Genomic DNA, 25,649 nt, shown 5'->3' with positions numbered 1-25,649 from the left:
TGCAGTAATTTAGGAACCATTCTCCTTCCCCACCCCCACCCCCCATTTTGTGCTGTAGTCGCAAAACAGATAATCACTTTAAAACAAGATAGAAATTCTGCGAGGACTTCTTCTCATTCTTAAAACAAAGCCACAGTCCTTCTCCCATGGCCTACGAGGCTGTATGTATATCTGGCCTCGGCCAAATGCTCCATCTCCTCTACCACCTTATTATGTAATTAGTCTTGTCAAATATAGCAACATTTCTACTTACGCTGCCTGCTTGAAATACTTTCCTTTACAAGTTTGGATGACTAATTCCCTGTTTGGTCTCTGCCTAAGTTACCTCCTCAGAGAGGCTTTCTCTGACCACTCTACCTGAAATAATGCCCCACCCTCATTACTTTTCTTCTCTTGTTGGTCTTTGTATTTTTCTATTTTTATTTCTGTTCTATTTATACTGCCCTGATACATTTTATATTTATTTGTTTATAATACGTCTCCGTCACTAGCATGTATGTTCCATGAAGGCAGGGATATTTATTTACTCTTGTACCCCCAGCAGCTAGAAATGCTAGGTTGACCTAGAGTGCCTAGCATGTGGTAGGTGCTCACTCACCACATTGTGCTCCACCTTGTGCAGCACCACAAGGAGGTGCTGCTCACTCCTTGTGGAAGGAATGACCGTCCTAAAAATGAGCAAAACAACAAGTGCACAAGATTTATAAAAAACACCAGTTTCCAGAATTAGAGGAATAAATCTTTAGTTCAAGTAAATGGAGAAAAACCTTTAATGTAGAACTTTATTTTTCAATGAGATTCATGAAAGAAATTGTGTCTTTGAGAATGGAATCGTGAAAATCTCAAATCATTGGAAAAGCATGATTACAATTATTTTAAAAAGTTTAGTAGAGACCATGAATTGCAGTGCAAATATAATTTGCACTGGTCAGGAGTATCACTTTGAACAAACTAACCTGCCTCAGCTGAGAGAAAAAGGATGAAAAAGGGAAAAGATGGGGAAAAAGAATTTTCTGGACTAAATGTCTTTTTTTTGTAATAGTATGTGATGTATTCCTTTTGGTTGAGAATTTTGGTGAAATCATTTATGACCAATGGAAGTTAACTTCTTTCTTTAAACCTGCCATTTACACGCTATTAAAGAATACTTGATATAAGGCAAACATCAGTCTATTAATGTTACTAAGTACATTCAACCACCATGAGAACCTGGACATTATTCTTCTTGCTTTCATCTTTAGCTCTCCACACCTTATCAATGATCAAGCCTTGAGAAGCCTTGCATCGTATACTTCATAAATGTATTTTAAAATCTGTACACTTCTGTCCCCTCTTTGTATCTCCATGGTTTAGTTAATGGAACAGGTGATATTAATAAAACCAACTTTATAGGTTTGTTGTGAGGGTTAAATACCTAACATACAATAAGTGCATTTTAGATGTTTGCTACTTATGATAATATTGTTACTGTACTGTCCTGGCTCAGATCACTGTCATTGCTTACCCCGATTTCTGGAGTGACTCCAGATTGGTCTCCAGACTTCCCTCTGCTTACCCTTCTCCCAGTTCCCAGTTCTCTTCACTTCAGTCCGAGTAATCTAAAGGCATGTCTAATTGGATTACTCATATTTAAAACGGCACAGTGAGCTCCCTTTAATCATTGGGGTAAAGTCTGTAAAATTTTCTGTAACATATCTTAATGATCTCTAACTTCTTTCTGTAAATAGACTTCCCCTTTGTACCGGGTTTGTAGGTGAGCAGGACGAATCCTATCAAAACAAAGTGGAGTTGGGCGTGACTCTGCGAAGACAGATGGACAGTGAAGGGCTTTCTGGTTCTTCTAGCATGGCCATAATAATCCTAGTTTGTAAATATTTTAGGCAGATACTAATAACCAGGTGCCCATTCTAGTTAAAAAAATATCTTAAGGCATGCATACATAGATGCACAAGCTTTGTGCAGTACTGCTCTGTATAATCTCCATGGAAACTATTTGCATCATATTTTGATAAGGCAACTTTAATGAGGTGATTTGCTTTGTGGTTTGAATTATGAGCCACTTAAAAGTTAGTGAACATCTAATAAAGATGGTCACTTTAGGTTTAGAATGGTCAGTTTCAAGTTCTTCATTCTAACATTATATATAACATAAATACACCAAGGCTTGTTTGTTACGATCACACCTATAGAGTAAATGTATTAGCAACTGTTTATCTTTCTGTTCTTTGTTGCAGGAGGGTATGGTTCCATTCCATTTTATCCAAACATGATATCAGATTATCCAGGAACAAGTTAAAAAGAAGGGAGACTGGTTCCAGAACACATCTCTGGAAATTACCCTATGGACCCTGACTCTCATGGCAACATTACAATGTAGGTTCTGTATGAGCATCAATAGCCAGTGGTCTTTTTTGAGCCTATCACATAACATGTTCCTGTTCACTGAGTCAGAGGTTGAAAAAAGGTGTTTAAAAAGGCTGTTAGCACTTCTTTTATTGTTGAAAATCATAATGTAATCAAAGTGATATTTTAGTCCAGAGACCTAGGAGTACAGAATCTTAACCTGCAGCCTGAGGCTTCTTGAGTGTACAGACGGTCGCTGACTTAATGATGGTTTGACCTACGATTTTCCAGCTTTATGATGGTACGAAGGCAATATACATTCCATAGAAACTGTACGTTGAATTTTGATCTTTTCCTGGGCTAGCAATAGATGGTAGGGTATTTGCTCCCAGTTGGCCATGTGATCACAAGGGTAAACAGCGAATATGCTTAACAGTGATTCCGTATCTATCATATAATCATTTTGTTTTTCACTTTCAGTTTAGTTATTCAATAACTTAATGAGCTATTTAACACATTATCAAAACAGACTTTGAATTAGATAATTTTGCCCAATTATAGGCTAATGTAAATGGTCTGAGCACATTTAAGGTAAGCTAGGCTGAGCTACGATGTTGGGTAAGTTAGGTGCATTTACATGCACTTCAATTTATGATGGGTTTATTGGGCTGTAACCCCGTCTTAGGTCGAGAGTATCTGTATATGCAAAGAAGCAGCAAAGCAGGTCAGTTATGACACTTTACTACTTAGGGCTTCAGCCTCAGTCTCCAGGGAGCTTTGCTGGACCATTTGGAGAACTTTACCTAAGCTAGATTGGCCTCCATAGCCTAGAAACAGATAAGGTTACAATGCTTGCTTCTGCTTTGTGCAGCAAAGCCCAAAGCCCAGCCAACATCTCCTGCCTATCACGTGCCTGATTCAAGGTTCATTTCTTTACATCTATTGCTTGTTTAGCCCTCAAAGCTACTCTGCGAGATAGGTATTTAAAGATGAGGAAACTGAATCTTTAAGAGCCTTAGTTACTTCCTCAGGGTCTTACAGGCAGGTGAAGTGAAGAAAAGTCCAGTCTGACTTCTCATCATTTCCTGCACAAGTTTCTTATAGATACGGCCCCAACAATGTATTACAGGTATGCTAAGACAGTGATCCCTCAGTTCCTGTGGGGTGCATGCTGAGCTGGATGGGGGGGTGCTTAGCCGACTAGAGTTCCTGAGCAGACATGAACAGCCTAATCTTATCTTTACACTAGCGTGCCTTACAAACAGTGTATTCTGTGTGCCCTGACATGAGAAAGATCGACACACTGGCCTGCTCCGCTGAAAGTAACAAGTCAGCAAGGGGGAACATTAGGCGCCAGTTCTTATAGCCATCCTCCTTTCAGCCTCTCAGGTTACGGTAATAACCCCTAGTCAGTGCCAAGTAGGCAAGAAAACTTCAGGATGGTCTGGAAGGGAGAGAGGAAGAAATGGTTGGGGCCCACTTCCCCAAGAGCAGGTGAGTAGGTCAAGCCTTACTTACTTCATAGGAGCAAGAGATTGCTAAAAGGATGGCACATACTTAACTTGCTTTTTAGGCCGAAATAAAATGTTCTTAAATCTTGAACATAGCACTTTAGTGGAAGGGGTGGACCTGACCTTTCAGAAAAGGTAACAAAAACTTTGAGCTCCCTCTAGAGGTCAACAGTGATAAAGGAGCATCATAATGGGAAATAACCTAAAGCTAGTCTACCCCTTCAGCAAGAAACTAGCATTTTATAGATGCATTATCCAGGAAAATACTTTCTTACATTGGAGAGTAGTTAGTTGCCTTTGAGAAGAAATTTGGGTTAATCATATTTTAATAGCTTTGTGGGGTGATTCCTAAAATTCAGTGTTTGCTGTGTTATGGTATATTGAACTAATAAAGGAGAAAAGATCATGATAATAGATTGTGTCCAGACAAAATAGCATGCTTTTAATTTACTTGTTTTTGTTTTTTGTTTTTGTTTTTTTTTTTTTTTTTTTTTTGAGAGAGAGAGGGTACATGTGCAGGGATGGGGGTAGGCACAGAGACAGAGGGAGAGAGAATCTTAAGCAGGTTCCATGTCCAGGGCAGAGCCCAGTGCAAGGCTGGATCTCACAACTGTGAGATCATGACCTGAGCCAAAATCAAGAGTTGGATGCTTAACCAATGGAGCCACGCAGGTACCCGCAAATTAGCATGCTTGGAGCTCTGAGTGTTGAAGCAGATCAGATCAAAATGAGAATTAATTTCTGTGCTATTGTGTGCCAGAACATTTTGACTTTAGCAGAGATAAAGGTGATGAGTATACCCACTGTGTTCTCATCCCTACCTCTCCAACATCTGAAAAGAAAAGAACAGTGAATACCAGATTAATATTCTGAGGTTCAAGTTGCCAGGCATATGTTAAAACTTCTCAGAAAGCTAACATACAATTTAAGTTTTAGAACCTCAGTTGATCAAATGAGAAATCTGTTTCAGCACAGATATCTTCCTCCGGATCAGATACTTCATGGATAAGAATTAGTTATGGTGCTGACCTTTACTGTGTTTACACCTTTTGTTCCCAGTATTGTTTATTCTTCTCTTCAGAACTCACCGAGAAAGTTCAGTTCTTAAACTTTAGTATGTAACTATAGAATGAAGAAGTTAGAAGTCATGTTTAATTTGTGGTAATATTCAGAATATATGAAAGTTACATTTTTTTTAAGTTCCTGAAGTGCTTAAAAAAAAAAAAAAAACCCAGAAGGATGGGAACATCCCACAAAGGGACCCAGGAGCCAACCTGAAAGCTCTCAATGACCAAATCTGGAATAATTTGAACAATACAGTAAACTTCATAGTATGATTATAACCCAGAATATGAAATAAATAAATAATGAGTTCATACTGATAACTGAATAAAGAAGTGGGAGAGAAAAGACAAATTTCCCCTAGAGAAGAATTCTGAATATGTAGATATTCCTCCTCAAGGCAGTAGTGCTTTATATCTCCATCCCTTAAATGTAGGCTGCGCTTAATGACTTCCTACCAGAGTACCTTACTGGGGGACGGGTACTTTATAGTGGAGAAACCTGGCAAACAGCATCATGGCCAGATAATCTAGGTTATCATCAATAAGTCATATTGATAAGATGTACCTTCGCATGATGTAGTAAGAATGACATTTCGTCTCTGTGATCTTCCTGCCAATAAGGCATAATGGCAGTGTGGCCAGGAGAAAAACAATATCAAATTTAGGGACATGCTGTAAAGCACCTGGCCATTACTCTTCAAAACTGTCAAGGTCACCACCGAAGAGAAAGTGTCACAGACCGGAGGAAGCTAGAGACAAGATGACTAAATACAATATGGAATCCTACATGGGATCCTGGAACTGAAAAAAAGGTACTAGGGAAAGATGACTGAAATCTGAATAAAGTGTGGAGTTCAGTTAATATTCCAGTGTTGGTTCTTCATTTGTGACAGGTAAACCATAGCAATGTAAGGTGAAGGTGTATGGGAACTCTCCGTACCGTCTTTGCAACTCTTAATGTAAATCTAAAATTAGGCTAAAATTAATTTATGGAAAATAAAGATTCAGCTCAGTTAATTCTTATGCTGTGTAGCTTTTGTTCAGTGATGTTTGAAAACTCCCCAGGTGTTTTGAAAAATGGAGAACTTCTCTGCTATGTGTGTATGTATCATCACTTGCAGTTAAGTAGTTTGTGACTTTTATGTATAAAAGTGAGAAAGACCCTATGTCATAGAAGTGTAGTGAGTACTTTCCACTGATATGAGCATATCCAGCACCATAGTTTCCTGCTGTAGCAGTGGCGGGAGTTGAGCAGAGCAGAATCGTGCTTCATTGCTTCAGTCCCATTCTGTTTTCACATTGATTGGCTTATAACTTACAGAAAGTAACTTTCATTAAGTCACTATTGTTGTGAATTCCAGGTTACAAAGAAATAAATCTGAGATCCATTTTGTCAGAGTGAGGTCCCTGACAGAGATCCATGGTCATGGGTGGAGTTAACGCAGTTTTTGCAGACGTGTTGTCTTACAGGTCTTTAATTTTCCATATTTGAAGTTTCCTGATAAAAGCACGTTATTTTTCTCAGCCATCATTCTGTTTTCTTCCTCCCTAAATGTATTAAGTGTATGAATACGTGTTATATATGCTCTGTGAAAGATAAATTCTCTGAAGAGAGAAATCATCTTTCAGTGTTTCTTGGCAAATGAAATTTCATTGCAAATTTTGAAGTTCACAATTGACTTAACTTATGGTTGAATTTTTTTTTTAAGTTTATTTATTTTGAGTGAATGAGTGAGTGAGAGGAGGTGCAGGAGAGGAGCAGAGAGAGACAACCCCAAGCAGGCTCCAGGCTGTCAGTGTAGAGCCCGATGTGGGGCTCACTCTCACAAACCTTGAGATCATAACCTGAGCCAAAAATCAAGAGTTGGACACTTAACTGACTGAGCCACTCGGGTGCCCCACTCGAGGTCGAATTATTAATAGCAGAGCTGAGACTACATCTCCAGGTGTCTTCTTGTTCTTACCTAGTAGTTAATGAAGGGCCAAGGGAAAGTGTGAAAAGGGAGGAAGATTTAAAGAAAAATTAGAGCAGAATGTGAAAAGATACTGGCAAAATAAGAACATCTGATGTTTCCCTTCTATTCTTATTCTTCTACTCTTTAACGGTCTAGACATCAGTGAGCATCTTTATACTTTTTTTTTTTATTTTTGGATTATTGGGGCGCCTGGGTGGCTCAAGTCAGTTCAGTGTCCAACTTCAGCTCAGGTCATGATCTCACATCACAGTCCATGAGTTTGAGCCCTGCGTTGGGCTCTGTGCTGACAGCTCAGAGCCTGGAACTTGCTTTGGATTCTGTGCCTCCCTCTCTCTCTGCCCCTCCCCAGCTTGCTCTCTCTTCCTCTCTCTCTCTCTCAGAAGTAAATAGACATTTAAAAAATTTAAAGTAAAATAAAATTTTTGGATTATTTTAGTAGGATGATTTCTGAAACTGACATGAAGTTACAAGAGAATGAATGCTTTGTGGCTGTTGGTATAAATTATGAAATAGTTTTCCAAAATAACAAGATATACTTTTCTACAGTGCAGGTAGAGCAATTTATATTTTTCCTCTAGTTTAAGAGATAGAAAATGGTGTGTTATTTAAAAATTAATGTTGAGGGTCACCTGGGTGTCTCAGTTGGTTAAGCATCAGACTTTGGCTCAAGTCATGATCTAGTGGTTCGTGGGTTCGAGCCCCGCATCGGGCTCTGTGCTGACAGCTCAGAGCCTGGAGCCTGCTTCAGATTCTGTCTCCCCATCTCTCTCTGCCCCTCCCTTGCTCATATTCATTCATATTCATATTTTCTCTCCCTCTCTCTCAAAAATAAATATAAAAATTAATTTGAGTGGATATTTTATTATATTTTACCAGTATTGCTCTTCTGTGAATTGTCTTCCCCATGTTGTATGAGCGAGCTGTTTTTGGAAATACAGGTATTTTTCTTAGCCACTTGTCTTTAGTTATTGTGTAAAAGTCACATTTTTGTTTCATTATCTATCTATCTATCTATATATAATATATATTATATATATATATATATGCTTCTTCTGATGTATTTATACCCCTCCAGAGATCTAATATACACTTTCCCCCCTGATGGAGTACATACAGAAGGGGTAAAGGATTGGGGAGAGGAAAGGTGATATTTATCAGGCATTGTCATCTTTTTTTTTTTTTAATTTTAGTCATTCAAATAGTGTGTAGTGATAACTCATGACTTACAGATTCATCTGTTGTCAGGGTTTTCATGTTACTCTTACGGTAATGGTTATAGGCATGTTAACCTGGTCTCCCTCCCTGTCTTGAGCTTTGGAAACAAATTCCATAATGCTCTGATTGTTTCATTTATGTTGTGTACAAATCAGATCAAACATGCTTTATATCTTTTTTTTTAATCTCCATGATATAATGTAAGCAGCATTCTTTCTCAGTACAAATAGATTTTATTTTTTTGTGCTGAGAATGTAAGGTACACACAGACAAACTTTGGAAGGATGTATACTAAAATCATAGTCTATCAGTAATGGGATTAAGAGTGATGATTGTCTTTTTTTACGGAGCAGTTTGTGTGATTAAAAGAGTTAAATCCCATTGCAGTTCTTACACAAATCATAGTATACATAAATACATCTATACCTGTTTCACAGTTTGCACATATTTGTTGAAAGACTGTTTAGTTATTATCTACGGTTATCTCTTAGTGATGGGATTTCAGGTTTTTTATTCTTTAATTTGGTTAAAATGATCACTATATTATTTTTTTAACAAAAACAAAAAACAAATATTTTTATACTTAGGTTCCTGTAAATCTTTTTAAGTATTTTTATTGCAATACTGGTTTTTATCTTTTGCCTTAGAGTTGTAAGATTATCAAGTGGTTAGTTAGAATCGGTGGTTCTTAATCTTTAGCTAATTTTATTGTGGTTAGAGAATGTGGTCTTTAAATTTGAAATTAGAATTCTTTAAGGGACTGTCTGTGGCTCAGTGTATGAGTTTTTTAATTGCATAGCTCTTTGGAAGATACATGTTCTTCTGTATTGGTATAAAGTTCTCTGTATGTGTGTATCAGTTTGATCTTTCAAGTGTGTATACTTTCTCCTCCCCTCCCCCTTCTTCTCTTCTCCCTTTTTTGATCTGTCAGGCATGGAGAGGGATGTCAGTCTTCTGCTGTAGTTACAATTTTTGTCAATTACTTTATTTCTGAAACCCTAAAATATATATAGTAAAAAATATGTGGAAAGATTCATGGCTGTTAACGTCTTTAGCTTACTTTTTATCATTATATACATATTATAAACTCTGTCATACTGAATTTCTTTTTACTTAATTTAACCAGTGGTTGGAAGCATTAGTGGCATTTACTAGGCATGGGCCAAGTGTGCTAGCTCTTTGGCAGTTTGCGGAACAATCTTGAACAAGAAAAAATCGTCCCATGGTCTGCATGACTTAGAATATTCTGCCAAATGCTTTTGGTGCTGGAAAAAACTTCCTAATATTTTCTAAGCCTAAAATCCGTTTTATTTATCACATATTATTTTGCATGGGTTTAATGTATATACTGATGTTTGCTGTGTAAATCAAGGGAACATTGTACTTGGAAATACTAGAATTTTACAAAGAATTCCTCATGATTTTCCAGTCACATCACCAGTGCAAGGCTGTTGATGTTTTTTGAGTTACCACTATTGTATACCTGTATAAGTCTGCATTTATAACTGATCTATTGTGATTATTCTACATAGAGTGTCATCATGCTCACATTTACATATTGGTGGGGGGCTTTTTTATTTTGTTTTTCAGTATTTTCCACCTTTTTTTTTCTGGGACTGCAGTGATCCACATGGTAGAACACTTGATATTATCTTACAGGTCAGGTCTTTGTTCTTTTTTCCTGCTTTGCTCTTGCTTTTTTTTTTTTTTCCTCCCCCCTGTAATAGCCCTTTGAGTTCTTGATCTTTCCTCCTGCAGTATCTAGTTGGTTAATGCCACCCAGTGTATCTTTCATTTCAGGTAGTGTATTTTTCATTTCTAGATGTTCCTTGTCTTTTCTCTTACATTTCTCAACATGTTTATAATTCATTCTGTGTTCTGGAGCATATTTACAATAGTTGTTTTAAGGTTCTTGTCTGATAGGACCTTAATTCCATCATCATTTTTGTCATTTTGGGTCCTTCTGGTTATGGGTCACATATTGCTGCTCTTTACATAACTGGTGATTTTGGATTAGATGCCAAACGTTGTGAATTTACATTGTTGAGTATTGGGTTTTGTTCCAGCACATAGTTAAGTTGCTTGAGATACATTTGATTCTTTCAAAGTCTGTTTTTAGCTTTGTTAGGACAAATTCAGTCTTTTGTGTTGATGTAGTTCCACTTACTAAGGTGATGCTCTTCTGAAGACTTTACTTGGTGCTTCATTAATTATGAGGTTTCTCTACTCCAGCTGGTAGGGATCCCCTAATAGTTCTGAGCCCTCGAAAGCTTTCTAGTGGTTCTTTTCTAGGCCTTGTGGAGTGTCACCACAAATGCTCAGATTCAATTAAAGAACCCAAGTGTCCTCTCTCTTTCTGTGCTCTGCTTCAAATTCCCCCTGATTTCTGTTTTCCATAACCCCCAGTTTCTGTCTCCACAACTAAGTGAGATTGCTGCTCTGTCTGACTGCCCTGTCCAGAAAGTAAAGGGCGTTAAATATGACTCACTTCTTTCTCTTGTCTAAGGGTTCACAGTCCGACAACATTTTTGTTCCGTTTTCTAGTCCTTCCCAGCAAGAGGATGCGTCCAGATTGTCTTAGTCTCTCCCTCATGGCCAGAAGCAGAAACTAACTCCTAACCCTCATTCTCACCCTCACCCACATGTCAGAGCTAATAATTATTTGCTCACCTAATATATAGTAATTTTTGTTAATTACTACTATTGATATATACCGTCTGTTAGTTTTCTGCTGTACCCTGTTTTGTTTATTATACCACTTAGGAAATAGGGGAGACAGGTAACAAGAAATGTTGTGCCTGGTGAAATAAAAACAGACCAGTAATACTACTGTTGTCACTCGTACTGCCACCAACCACCACTCTGCCCCCAGAAGAAAGCAGTGATTTCAGCTTCCGAGAATGAAACCTGGCTGCCAGTGGTTTACAAAGAAAGGAAAGGGTTGGAAGAAATGAGAATTCCATTTTATAGAATACATTTTAATCCTTGATTTTATAAGATTTAACAAGTCAAAAACATTGTGTATATTAAGTTTTCTTACTAAAAATTTGTGCCTTTTAAGTGCTGTTGCCTGGAATTCGATCTATGCCTAAAATTGCTCTGTGTTGACTTCGGGCATAGTAGGGCAGTTGACTGATGTTCTTATAAAAAGATTAACATGGACAGTTTTTTCATTGTGAAATAACATTTTATTGGCCATAGGAAATAATCTTTTTTTTTTTTTCTTTCTTAAAAGAGGAAGTTTTTGTTCTTTGATTTTTGTTGTTTGTTGCTTTACACTGTTCAGCTAAGCAGTGGCTTGGTTGGCTGTTTCTCAGATTTTCTCTTAGTTCATTGGCTTGTAGCAAGATGAAAAATAACAGACACCAATGTATTAAGAATATCTATAAATGGGGGCACCTGGGTGGCTCAGTCTGTTGAGTGACCGACGTCGGCTCAGGTCATGATCTCACGGTTTGTGAGTTCGAGCCCCGCTTTGAAAGGCTCTGTGCTGACAGCTCGGAGCCTGGAGCCTGCAGCCTGCTTTGGATTCTGTCTCCCTCTCGCTCTGCCCCTCCCCCACTCATGCTCTGTCTCTGTCTTAGAAATAAATAAACATTAAAAAAAAATTTTTTTTAAAGAGTATCTATAAATTGAGGGGTGCCTGGGTGCCTCAGTCGATAACAGCGTCTGACCTCGGCTCAGGTCATGATCTCACAGTTCATGAGTTCGAGCCCCGCATTGGGCTCTGTGCTCACAGTTCAGAGCCTGGAGCCTGCTTCAGATTCTGTGTCTCCCCCTTTCTTGGCCCCTCCCTCACTTGTACTCTGTCTCTCTCAAAAATAAACAAACGCTAAAAAATAATAATAATAAAGTGTGTATAAATAGAGAAAGTTGTATGCCTTTCACCCAATATTTTCCTTCCTCAGTGATTTAAAGTGGGTTGACTTCTATGGTATATAGTATCTTTGGTTCTTGGCCCTTTTTTTTTTTTTTTTTTTTTTTTGATAGGCTGGTTGTTAGTTTTGTTTCTAGGATTCCTCGGCCTGTCTCAAGTGTGCCTGTTAAAATTTTGTACCCTTGCTGTGAAGCTGCTTCAGTATTAAGCATTTATGACATCACTTTACTTTGGGGTTCTAGTTGTAAAATAGCCATTCCTGGGATAAGTGACCATTGTAAGAACAGATGTCGTCTTATTCCTGTTACAGTTTGCACTAAAACACTAGTCTGTTTCTCTTCTTCCCTCCCCTTCTCTTTTCCTCCTCCCTTCTCTCTCTTACATGCAGACAGACACACTTCTCTTTTCTTCCCCACCCTGTCACATATTCAGTGACTGCATTATAACCAGCTATAACCAGTACTATCTTTAGTACCTTGGGGTGTTGTAATAAAGCCTACTGTTTTATTACTTGATTCTTGTTCTGTCTTCTGAGGGTAACATAGATACAGAATCCTATCACCACCATTCCTATCCCACATCTCTTCAGTACTATTATAATGACCTCCCTGTTGACTTAATCATCTCTAGATTTTTCTCCTGTCCAGGTCACTTTAGAAAGACAAGATTTCTCCCCCATTGGAAATTAAGCACATCTTTCAGCAAGTCCCTCTTGCTTTCCAGTGCTCAGCAGGAAGGCTAGTCAGGCTAATTATACTGATCATTGACTTATCCTTTATTAAGTTACAGCCATAACAGCTCATCTAACTAACAAGAGTTGTAATTTCTTTAATTTAGGTGAATGCAACAATTTGGGAAAAAGATGAAGTAATTTAAATACTGAGCCAACTCTGCCTGTTATTCCATTGTGTGAACAGGAAAGTGAATCTGGTGTTGGTGTTAGGTGTGAGCATTTCACCAATTTGAGAGTTCAAAGAGAAGTATTTTTGGTGCAGCATGACTTTGTATGCAAATTAACTAGTTCATCTGGTGCATTAGCCAAAGAAACCATAAGCTAGCAATGCACTGGGGGAAGTTGGCTGAGCTGGACTGACAACAGAAAGAATTTGCGTGTCCAAAGTGATGCTTGTCTGAGTGGTTTGAATTTAAAGGTAATTTTTATGATGTATGGTTTTTAACCTTATTCCCTGATTTTAAAAAGAACCTGACCTTCAGGTAAGAAGTGACTCCATATATTGTGTCTGGTATTGTTAGCTTCTATTTATTTTCTCTCTCAAAGTGTACCCTAATGTACTTTAAGTGCAGGGCTCTTGTATGATTTTAAACCTTCACTACAGAATACAGAGCACCCAATGAATGGCTTTTATGTGTGATTTCTTATTTGGCTCATTGCTTGTGCAACAGTATGTTGTTTAATATTTACATATTAAATATTTAATAATTACATTGTAGCTTTTCCAGCTTTGTTTTATTGCTGATAATTTAGTTTTGTGCCGGTGTGATTGGGAAATGTACTTGGTATGATTCAAGGGTTCTTAAATTTGTCATATTCGTTAGGTTTCTTTTTTATGTGATTTAACTGGGGGATTCTCCTGTGTGTACTTGAAGAAAATGTGTATTCTGTTTTTCTTGGATGGAATGTTTTATATATATACACACACATATACACACATATATATGTGTATATATTTATATATATGTACATATTTATATATGAATATATGTATTAGAAAAATATATAAATATATTTTAAAGTATATATTTATATATTTTAGAACCCTGTATTCTTAAGTATGCTTCAAGTAAAAAATGTTGAAAAAGAAAAAAAATAACTGAGGGTACTCACTTAAAGCATGTCAGAGGGGAGGTGGGTGGGGGAATGGATGAAATAGGTGAAGGGGATTAAGAGTACACTTAATCTTGATGAGCAAAATAGAATGGCTTTTTAAATAATTATGTTTGTCTTTACAGATTAGTCTGATATGTTCAGTTTCACACTTTTACGTTACATATACGAACACTAAATTTATTTTTTCCTCCTGATACCGCTGACCACGATGGGCTTCTGAGATAAGGTGTTTTTTTTTTTGTTTTTTGTTTTTTAATTTTTTTAAACATTTATTTATTATTGAGAGACAAGAGAGACACAGAGCGTGAGCATGGGAGGGGTAGGGAGAGGGAGAGACAGAATCTGAAGTAGGCTCCAGGCTCTGAGCCGCCGTCAGCACAGACCCCGACATGGGGCTCGAACTCACAAACTGCGAGATCATGACCTGAGCCGAAGTCGGTCGCCCAACCAACTGAGCCACCCAGGCACCCCTGGGATAAGGTTTTTAATCTGGAAGTGGGGTGCTGTCCACACCTTCTGAAATTACATGCACATTTTTGTGTGCACTTAAGCATGCAGTTTTTTGGCACGACACGTGTAACTTTCGGTAGGCTCTCAGAGTATTCCAAAAAGGTAAAGTGCCTTGGACCTAGACAATGAAGGAAGCAAAGAAAGCTTTCCAAAATCAAGCTGTTCTTGGAAAAATCACTAAAAAGAAAACTACAAAATGGAGTATTGGACAGGTTATTAGTAAAGATACGTTGGTCAGTAATTTTTAAAATTGAAGGTGTATAGTGTTCTTTATTATAGCAAATCAACATTCTTAAATTGTCACAGTGAGCTGATATAGGTCAGAAAATGGCCTTTCTCTTGTAAAAAAAAAAAAAGTTTATTTAAATTGCATATGATGAAGTCTTTCCTAATTTGGCATAATGCTTTATAGTGAAGAACTTGTTAGTAACAGTGGTGAATTTTTCCAGTGTAGTTGCTTTATCTTAATACCTAATTCTGTAACTTAGATTTTTTTCCCTTAGAAAAATGACTCTGGTGTCAATAAGCAAGTGAAATACCCTATAATTTTATTTGAATTTACTGTGAAATTAGCACTGACTTCGGGTGTAACAGGACTGCCTCTAGTAGCCTGTGTGGTGTTTGGGAGCCACAAGAAGAGCTGTGCATATTGACGGTGCATAGCACAAAGTGTTCCTGATATGTGTGTGTTCTGTTTGCAGACTTTTGTTTGAGAGGCCATAATTTGAATTTATTGATTTATGACTGTTAAAATTTCATCTAAAGTTACTTTTACATTTAAAAATTTCCCCCATTTTAGTTATATCTGCTTTAGTTTCAGAGGCCACCTTTGGGTTCGCATAAAGAAGCTTATCAAAAGTATATAAGAAGGAAAATTATCAAGATAATTATTATAATGTTTCATGGTCCTATCATAAAATGTTTCACAAATTGTTGATTACACTCAAGATTTTAGTGAAATACCAGTAAACCACTAGTATTTAAGTATAATTTGTATTCCTGTTAAAATAGATTCATACTGATTTATTCTAGAGAGAATGTGTTTTTGGAGAACTAAAATATTCATGAAAGAACCTTAGATTTACTTATTTCTGATGGTAGGTTCATCTGTAGGCCTGGAATGTGTTAGGGAAAACATGCTAAGTTCTGTGTAAGTTGGGAAAGAAAAACTAAAATCATTTCTTCTTTGTTTTTGTTTCAATTATACAGCAGATATAATTTCTACGGTAGAATTTAATCATTCTGGAGAATTACTAGCAACAGGAGATAAAGGTGGTAGAGTCGTCATCTTTCAGCAGGAGCAGGAGGTAAGTGTTTAAAGTTTAATATATCTAAATTTCAGTTTGCTTTGGGGGCTAGAACTTGTATTGCACTGGAGTACTTCATCAGAGGATTTTGACTTTTTTTTTTTTTTCCCTTAATGTTTATCAAGCAGAATATCCCAATGGATAGATGGTTTCCCTTAATGTTTATCAAGCAGAATATCCCAATGGATAGATGGCTCTGCTTCTCTTAGCTTTGTGTGTGTGTGTGTGTGTGTGTGTGTGTGTGTGTGTGTGTGTGTAGTTTTGACTATAAAAACACAGCGCTTTGTTAGATTTGGTTAGAGAAAGGAGTGGGAAGTGGTGTTAATTCAAGATTTTAACTGGTTTTGAAGCCTTGGCCCTCGTTTTTTTTCTCTTAAAACCCCATAAAGCAAAATTGCTTTGATCTCTTCTCAGTGCTTAGTTTGCTTTGTGTAATTGGGGGTGGGAGGCTAGTTTAAAGAAAAAGCTGTTGAGTTATTTTGACATCAGTTCATACTAATACTGTTACTGTGGTTTAAATAAAACTGTTTTAAATGACAATTGCGTGTATACCCATGTAATGTAATTTATAAGCTCAGTAGTACCCCTTTTCAAGCAGAGTTGATTTGAAAATTGTTTTCCTTTTCTCTTTGAAGAAAGGAATTTCTCATTGCAGACTCTTGAGATTAAAGTGGGTTTTGTTTTGTTTCGGGTACAGCTTAGGCACACTTCTAAATCCGATTGACAAGATTTCTCACTAAAATTTTATGTTAAAATTTGTCACACTAGATTTTCCTTTACTTTCTCTGTCCATTCATAGATCAAAATTAGACATTATTTAAAATCCTCTGTTTTGAAACATCCTGTCCCTGTTTATGTATCCAAAAAGAGTTAAAAGTAATGTGCATAAATTGCAGGGTTTTACAAATAGATGTCTAAATCATAACAGAGAGTTAGGTTTTAAAGGATTGTGAAGTTCCTTAAATAAGCAAAGAATCTAGTAATAATACTACTACTTTGCACTTCTATAGCGCCTTTGACCTGAGGATCTCAAAGTGCTTTACAAACACTAATGAATTAATCCTCACAACACCCCAGTGAGGTAGGTAATTTAATTTTAAAAGAAATGATTAATAGTGTCTGATTAGAAGATGCACAAACACTAAATATGTCTCCTTTTATTTATTTATTTATTTTTGGTTGGAAGACAATATGAAAAGACTCCAGCTTTTCTTGACAAAGACTGTTCTTATGGGAAGGGGGGAGGCAAAATCAGTTTTCTGTTCCTATTTTCAAGCAACTAAAATCTTGACCATAGGAATCTTGAAATACTTAAGAGTTGAAATGGAACCTTAGATCATTACAGTTTCCCTTTCTATTTACAAATGAGAAAGTTAGGATATTAACAGACCACTTGATTAGTGTGGCAGAACTAACAACTAGGACTCAAAACTTCTGACGCGTCATCTTTTAATATTCTTCGGTGCCTTTCACCTTAGATAACCAAAATATGAATGGTAATTTTGTTATTCAGAAGTTAGAGCTGGCATTCTCTGCCCTTGAGTGGTTTTTTTTGTTTGTTTGGTTTTGGTTTTTTACTGGGTGTTAATGACTGTCTACAACTTAGCTTTTGTTTTAAAGAAAGGTGTTTGGAGCTTTCGATAAATCTAGTAGGGGTTTGATATACGATAAATTGGAATAAAAGATCTAACACAGAGTTACTGCAACTGCTCGAACGTTTTACTTGTATTGGCAAACAAGGCCCCAGATTTGAGGAATAGGTTTCCTTTGATTCTTTTCTGAAATTCCATTGAAGATTCTAAAGTGCTAATATTTAAGATACATACCCTTATAACAAGGAATGAGCAAAATGACTTTTTGAGAAGGATCATTGGTACCAAAAAAGGACTTCCTTTTTCACATGTATCTGACCTTCTTAACTGCATTTAAGAATTCAAGATAGATGCATTATCTAGAACCTCAGGTTAGTAGTGTATCTTGAGAATTACTTAGTACAAGTATCAGTATGTTTTAAGCGATGGATTAAATAATGATGAGGTAATAATTTACTTCTTCCTTCAAAACTTTATCTTGTTAATATTAATTTGGTGCCTGTTACCTAACTTATTTTCCACATTTTTAAGCCCTGTCTTATATGGAGCGTGTAGTATAGGGCTGTCTTCAGGACACTCACTGCCTACGTCACTGATAATGTCTGTGCCTTACGTCTAGAGGCACCTTTATATCAGTACCTAATATATTTAGATTAGATTTTTATTTTATTTTATTTTTTTTAAATTTTTTTTTTCAACGTTTATTTATTTTTGGGACAGAGAGAGACAGAGCATGAACGGGGGAGGGGCAGAGAGAGAGGGAGACACAGAATTGGAAACTGGCTCCAGGCTCTGAGCCATCAGCCCAGAGCCTGACGCGGGGCTCGAACTCCCGGACCGGGAGATCGTGACCTGGCTGAAGTCGGACGCCCAACCAACTGCGCCACCCAGGCGCCCCTAGATTAGATTTTTATGAATCCACATCTGTTACATCTGTAAAATAGTGTTCTAGTTTGGAAAGTGGGAGAGAACTTAAAGATGATCTTTTTCTAGTTTTTAGATAATCCCAGAAAAGGTTTCTATCAAAAGGTTGTATTGCTTAGTTTAATAGCAGAGCTCTAGAATTAGAACTTAGATCTCTGAATTTCAGTCCGGCTTCTTCTAACAGTTATAGCTATTAAACATACATTCCAGGGAGCACTGGTGCCTGTCCAGTGAGCCTTTCTTAGTGTCTGATAATGATGCCAGCTCCGTGTACAAAACAGTGGCATTTGCATTCTCGTGGCTTTATCTTCTCACTGGGTAGCTGGCGGGGTTCCTTTCTAAACTTCACTTGACTGGCACGGCAGACTGACACCTTTAACTCACCGTTCTGTCTCACTTCTTTTACCCTTCAAGTGTGGCTGATCCCCTTCCTGTCATCCTGTCGGGTACCTCTTGCTGCCTGTCCATCTGTTCCACAGTCAAAGAAACTGGGTAGTCATTTAGAGGGCTGTCATTCAGTTCGAGTGTATTTCACCCTGGTGATGCTAAAACATTTTTTGCTGTCATTTAATACTATTTTTATAACTAATACGTTCCTATAGTTTTCTGTTTGACAGAATCTCTGTGATAGAAGCAGGTCGCGTAGGGAAATTAAGGCCCAAGGGTAAGGTGATTTCCATGAGGCATTCCACTTGTCCTGTGGTCAGTAAGTGTTGATACCCAGTCCAATGTTTATAGCATGTCCTAAAATAGGTGAACAATCATACTGTTTTCATAACTTTTATGTAATAGCTTTTGACAACAAAGTAGATGGTGGGATATATTCTTGTTGATAATGAAAATATTAATAGTTTTTCTTGGGAGATTCCAAGTAACTGTTAGACTAGGTGGTGTTGGTGTTCTGTATTTTGTAAAGGATCTTTCGTTTTATGGGTATTCAAATTAGGTGGGCGGCAGTTGTTGAAATTGCTGATTTTTCTTTTGACTTTGGATTGCTCAGACCTTCACTTTTCTCTGAGGCTTTCTGATTGATAGAGGTTAAAGTGTGTGTAGGGGGGAGATTTTTTTTTTAAGGGACAATTAAGGAGAAAGGTGAGAAGGGAGATGTTCCTTTTTTACATTTCTTCCTAGATTATCGTATAGAGCCTTTGTTTTCTGTGTTCTAGGAGTGCTAGTAACTTTCTAGGCTTTTTCTCATTTTTTGGTTGTTCTTAACGTGGCATTCCCAAAACTCCTTAACAAGATATAGAAGAAATCTTAAAAGATGGGTGGGGGGTTAGGGCATCTGGGTGATTCAATTGTTAAGCTTGATGTCGGCTCAAGGACATGATCTCACAGTTGTGAGATCAAGCCCCCTGTGTCAGGCTCCATGCCGAGCATGGATGGAGCCTGCTCTTTAAATTCTCTCCCTCTCCCTGTCCCCTTTCTGTGTGCATGCACTCTCAACTCTCCCTCTCCTCCCTCTCCAATAAAAAAAAAAAAAAAAAAAAATGGGTAGGGGTTTAATATGTATTTTCTTTGTAAATTATTTGGAAAGACTAGAATGGAGCTCAAAATCACCAAGATGTTGTTAAGGGCGCCCAGGTGGCTCAGTCAGTGGAGCATCCAACTCCTGAATTCGGCTCAGGTCATGAGGTTCATCAGGTTGAGCCCCACGTGGGGCTCTGTGCTGACAGTATAGAACCTGCTTGGGATTGTCTCTCTCTCTCTCTCTGCCCCTCCCCGACTTGCTCTTTCTCTCTCTCAAAATAAACTTAAAAAAAAAAAAAAACAAGATTTGTTTTTAACAGATTCAGTATCATCCATACAAAGGGGTTGTTGATTTACTTTGATGTTTAAGTGAAGAGAGAACCCACTTTTCTAGGGTGATGTGGCAGCATTCGCTTTACATAGTATTTACTGAGCAGCAATCAGAACAGCAAATTTAGCAGTGTTGGTGAGAAATGGTCGAAGGAACCAAGTCTATATAGCCAGGAGAAGAGACTGTGTAGAGTCTTGATATTTAGGGATTTATGTGGGAAGAATTGATTAGTTTCTTTTGTATATGGAAATAAATACACAAGATCTGGATGCCCATCTGTCAGGAATATTATAGAAAGAATACATGAGAAGTTCAAGAAAATCCAGTGTGGTTTACGCTAAATCAAAGTATCTATAAAATAAGGTTTCTTCTCTTAGCTACCGGGCTTAACTGTCTTCATTTTTCATTCACTCTTTGATCTAAGTTTTGTGTTTTTCAAAGAATAAAATGTTAGAATCGCCTGGGAACATGCATTTCAAATGCAGATTACTGGACTGTGTCTCAAACCCACTAAATCAGAATGTCTGGAGGCCCGAGATCCCACTTTTACTTTTTTTAAAAGTCCTTTGGGGACCTCATTTGATAGAAAATGTCGAGTTGAAATTCTCTGCATTCCAGTGCCAGGATAAGGATAAAAGCTCCATAATACAGCTTCAAGTTTATATCTAAAAATACATTTAAACAGATAGATCTTAAATGTATTTAAGATACATTAAATGTAAATACCTTTAAGATAGATCACATGATACATACAGAAAAATGCACAGAATCACAAGTGTACAGTTCTATAAATTTTCACAAAACAAACACACTTGTGTAATTCTTCCCTGGATCAAGAAATGGGATATTACTGGCACTTTAGAAGCCTTCTTTGTCCTTCCTGTTACTACTACCCTCCTCTACCAGAGATAACTGTGAAATTTGTTTTGCCCATATTGAGCTTTATTTGTATATGGTGCATTCACAGAAACTAAGTGCTAAAATGTATAAGCTTTTTGCAGGGGTTCTCAACCTTTGGTGTCATGGATTTCGTCAGTAGCCTGGTCAGTTCTGTGGACTTCTCAGAATGTTTTAATTGTATATAATAACATCGGATTAGGAAGGAAACTATATTGAAAAATACGTTTCAAAGTGTTTTTAAAAACACTTATTACTGAGTAATGTTTTTTGTGGGGTGCCTGGGTGGCTCAATCAATTGTCTGACTTCGGCTCAAGTCATGATCTCATGGTTTGTGAGTTCGAGCCCGCGTTGGGCTCTGTGCTGACAGCTCAGAGCCTGGAGCCTGCTTCGGATTCTGTGACTCCCTCTCTCTCTGCCCCTCCCCCACTCACGCTCTGTCTCTCAAAAATAAATAAACATAAAAATATTTTAAAAATTGAAAAAGTAAATAAAATTAAAAACAAAAGTTTTTGTGGGTAACAACTGGGGTGTGATTTAAAAACATGTCATGTCTATAGTGACAAAGTGATGGATGCTGCTAATATGGTGTTTTATCACCTATATCCATAAATGAAAGAAATGCTGAATTTCAGCTAGACATTGGTAGGAAAAAATATTTAAATTTCCACCACATCCAGGTTCACAAAATCCCTGGGTTTCATCCATGGATAGGTAGTATATGGGCCCCAAATTTACAGCCCCTAGTAAAGCAGTCTCTTTTTACCAATAAAAAGACTGGGGTCAGACAATAGGTTTAATCATCCAAAGTCATACACTTTAATAAAGAGATGAACCCTTAATTCTAGAATCCACGTGTCTTGTTTCTCTGCCACAGTCACAAAATCTTATTTAATCTTCACAGCAAAATAATGAAGATGTGTGCACACCTCCTGTGTTTCAATTTATTACCAATTTATGGATGAATTGAGATTAGAGAAGATAACTTTTCTACGATCACATAGCTAGTGAAGTCGGTAATAGTTAATTTCTGTATAAATTGGAATGAATATCCACAACGCTGCATATTGTTTAGCATATGAAAAAAAATCTGACTTCTCTAAGTATGAGCCTAAGTGATACAAGTCACACAGAAAAATCAGTTTCATTACTTTATCGTAATGGGGAAAATACTTGATCTTGACTTTTTAATAGTAGCCATTAACGAATGATGTCTTCTCTGTGGTAGGCTTAAGGAGGGAAAAGTTAGAAAGACTTTGGATTGAGAGTTTAAATACCTCATTTCTGTTTGTTCATGAATTCATCCAGCCACCTCTCTTGTTCAACCGTCTATTGTCCACATTTCTATCCAACCAGCTGTTAAACACATGTCACCTACCTACTAATCTTTTGAGGTTCCAGCTCAAAGAATTCAAAATTCAAAAGAATTATATTTTCCAGAAGTGAAGTATCAGTTTAAAGTACCATTTCTGATTGCTAAGCGTTATCAGTATGAATGTCACTAAACAACTGTTAGACAAAGTGGGATTCCTCTAAATGTTATTTTTTGTAACACTGGATGAGATCTTGAAAGGATGTTTTTGACATATTAATTTTTTCACTTTACCTGTTGCCCAGAAATTTGAATTGTCCATATTTCTTATATTGTCCCCCCAGAATCCAAACAACAAAAAACAGATCCAAATCTGTGAAACTAATAATACCCAGGAATTTTAGAATTTACTTTTTCTTCTCTCTGCCATCTTCTCAACCTCACACATACAACACTTCTTAATTGTATTTTTCTCACAAGTAATTTCTCCCTCTTAATTAAAAACATCATATTCACTGTAGATAATTTAGGAGACATGGACAGGGGGCAAGAAAGTACCTATAACTCCACCAAACAAAACCCAACACTTTTGGTGTGTATTAAAGATTTGTCTTTCGGGGCGCCTGGGTGGCGCAGTCGGTTAAGCGTCCGACTTCAGCCAGGTCACGATCTCGCGGTCCGTGAGTTCGAGCCCCACGTCAGGCTCTGGGCTGATGGCTCAGAGCCTGGAGCCTGTTTCCGATTCTGTGTCTCCCTCTCTCTCTGCCCCTTCCCCGTTCATGCTCTGTCTCTCTCTGTCCCAAAAATAAATAAACGTTGAAAAAAAAAAATTAAAAAAAAAAAAAAAGATTTGTCTTTCTAAAATGAGATTATATTTAGGGTGGTATGTTATTTTTCCTCACATACTGTATGTAAAGACCTTTCATGTTGTTAAAGATTCTAAATCCTCATCTTTAATGATTACATGATACTCCATTACAGACATGTACTGAAGTTTATTTAATGTAATCTCCATTGCTAGAGATTACCTAGATTGTTTATTTCTTGCTTTCTGATCTTTTTTTTCTTTTTTCTGTTATGAATAACACTATAAAAACATTCTTGTAGTTGAAACTTTGAAGCACCTATTACTTCTTTAGAACCTTCTAGAAGTGAAGTAGCTGGATCTAAGGTTGTGAGCATTTTTAAGTTATATTGGCCAATTCTCTTCCAGTAAACTTTACGAATTTATACTTGAACCAAAAATTTCTAAATACAGAGAAGAAATAAAATCGACAAATTGGTGATTAAAAAAGGTATTTTTACCGGATTTTAGTTTTACCTACACTTTTGATACTTCCAGTAATTAAAATTGTTTCCTCTATGTCCTGTTTTTCTGATGGTGTATTTAATAAACTGATTTGTTATAGGCCATGTATTGTGAGGAGAGTAAGTTCTTTCAGGAGGCTGTGTTTCTCAGTTTTGTAGATTGGCTGCCTTTAAGTTTCGTTTACTTTTTCTGTTTGTGTTTGCTGATTTCCTGCCTCTAAATTATTTAGACATTTACCCATATTTCATATTTTCCCATTTCAATTCAATATCTGATTGAAATTTATTACTCTGCTTTATGTAATTTAGAGATCTTCCCCTCCTCTACCTTCCCTCCCCACCCCCAAACTGACAGGCAGGTTATTCCAACATACATACTGATAATCTTTTTACAATGACTATTTTAAATGCATCTGTATCAGACAGAACATTATTTTATAGAGTTATATCTAGTCTTTACTGTATTTTACTTTTTCAGTACCTTAAGTGTGTTGAACTAATCTTTTTTATTTTTTCCATATTGTAATTGAATTGTATATACAGGTTTCAGAATTTATTGAAGTTGGTTTCTTTCTCAAATAACTCCTTTTGCTCTTTTCAAAATAAATGACTTGGTCAGAATACAGGGTGTTGCAGGTTTCCTAATTTGAGAAACTAACGTTCAGCTTTTTGGATTGCAGGCCATTGTATGTTTAGCCATATCATGTTGTGTCTAAATAATGTGGATCGATTGGACATTAAAGATGTGGGGTCCATCTGCTGTTGGTTAAGCAGTCCAACTCTTGATTTCGGCTGAGGTCATGATCTCACGGTTTGTGAGATTGAGCTGAGCCTCGTGTCATCACAGAGCCTACTTGGGATTCATTTTCTCTCTCTCTCTGTCTCTCTCAAAATAAACATTCAGAATCATTTCATCTCATGAATAAAGACCAATCTCTGTGTTAATCTTGTTTAGAGAGGAAACCAACTCCATAAGAGTCTAAGTTGTCTAAAGTGTGTGTTGCTTAGTATAGTATATAATAGGCATTCAGCGAAGGGGCACAACTTACTATTTAATAAGAGCTGAAAAATCTTGAAATATTCCACCACCATCATTGTGATCAGAAAATGATAGAAATTTCTTTTGTTGTTGTTTTCTGTTTACATCGATTGTGTTTTATCTTGCTTTATTCTAGAAAGTTCCATATATTTGCATTGATAGTGGTTTGTTAATCAGATATCTACCATTTCTGTCATTTCACAAGACTCAAACTTTTTTTTTCTTTTAGTTTTTTTAATGTTTACTTTTTTAAGAGAGAGGGAGAACACAAGAGTCAGCATGAACAGGGGAGGGGCAGAGAGAGAGAGGAAGAGACAGAATCAGAAACAGGCTCCAGGCTCTGAGCTGTCAGCACAGAGCCCCACGTAGGGCTTAAACCTGCAAACGGTGAGATCATGACCTGAGCCAAAGTCTGACTCTTAACCGACGAGTCACCCAGCCACCCTACAAGAGTCAAACTCTTTTAAACCACTTTGAAATAAAAAGCAAATGTTTGCTTGTTGCAAATATATTACAAGATTAAAGAATCATTAATAAACACTAACTAAATTTTATTAGTGTTCTATTTAGCAGCTTAAAAAATATCCATTGTCAGTCACATGAGATTACAGTAAAATACATTTTTAATTTTTTCTAAAATGTGTTATGTTTTGTTCAGGGAGCAAAGTAAATCCTACATTTTCATAAAGTTTCTTTTAAAAGAAGGAAGTTATTAGTAAAAGCACAGTGCAGTTATTTATATTTAGAATTAGCTGTTACAGAATGTCAGATGATGTTCTTTCAGAGATTGTTTTTAATTCTTGATTATTCTTAATAGGTTTATCATGAAAAGTATGAAAACTGTATCATTTTCACAAAGAAAAAGATAAAAATCCAAAATCATCCCATCTCAGGGGCACCTGGGTGGCTCAGTCTGATAAGCATCCGACTCTTGATTTCAGCTCAGGTCATGATCTCATGGTTTGTGAGATGGAACTGAGCCCCTTGTCAACACAAAGACTACTTGGGAGCACCCCCCCCCCCCCCCCAATAAGCAAACGTTCAGAATCATCTCATCTCATGAATAAAGACCAATGAATAAAGTGTGCATTCTGGGTGTTTTTGTTTTGCAAAATTAGAATCA

The 25,649-nt window shown here is 36.9% G+C and overlaps 1 protein-coding gene across 2 annotated transcripts in view; it reads left to right on the top strand.

Annotated features, from left to right (window-relative positions):
* The window catches only part of PPP2R2A (protein phosphatase 2 regulatory subunit Balpha), an 86,414-nt gene that overhangs the window by 34,537 nt on the left and 26,228 nt on the right, over positions 1-25,649 (top strand). Inside the window, exons 2-3 of one of the 2 annotated variants that reach the window (XM_043561357.1) lie at positions 2,235-2,373; positions 15,555-15,652. In XM_043561357.1, coding sequence (XP_043417292.1) covers positions 2,358-2,373; positions 15,555-15,652 — 114 coding nt within the window. In that variant the 5' untranslated portion in view covers positions 2,235-2,357. The remainder of the gene's footprint in view (positions 1-2,234; positions 2,374-15,554; positions 15,653-25,649) is intronic. The other variant, XM_043561348.1, reaches the window with a different exon arrangement.

The sequence above is a fragment of the Prionailurus bengalensis genome, chromosome B1, assembly GCF_016509475.1.
Source record: "Prionailurus bengalensis isolate Pbe53 chromosome B1, Fcat_Pben_1.1_paternal_pri, whole genome shotgun sequence".
Taxonomy (NCBI): domain Eukaryota; kingdom Metazoa; phylum Chordata; class Mammalia; order Carnivora; family Felidae; genus Prionailurus; species Prionailurus bengalensis.
The sequence above is the reverse complement of the archived record's forward strand: the minus strand, read 5'-3'. Positions and strand labels throughout refer to the sequence as shown.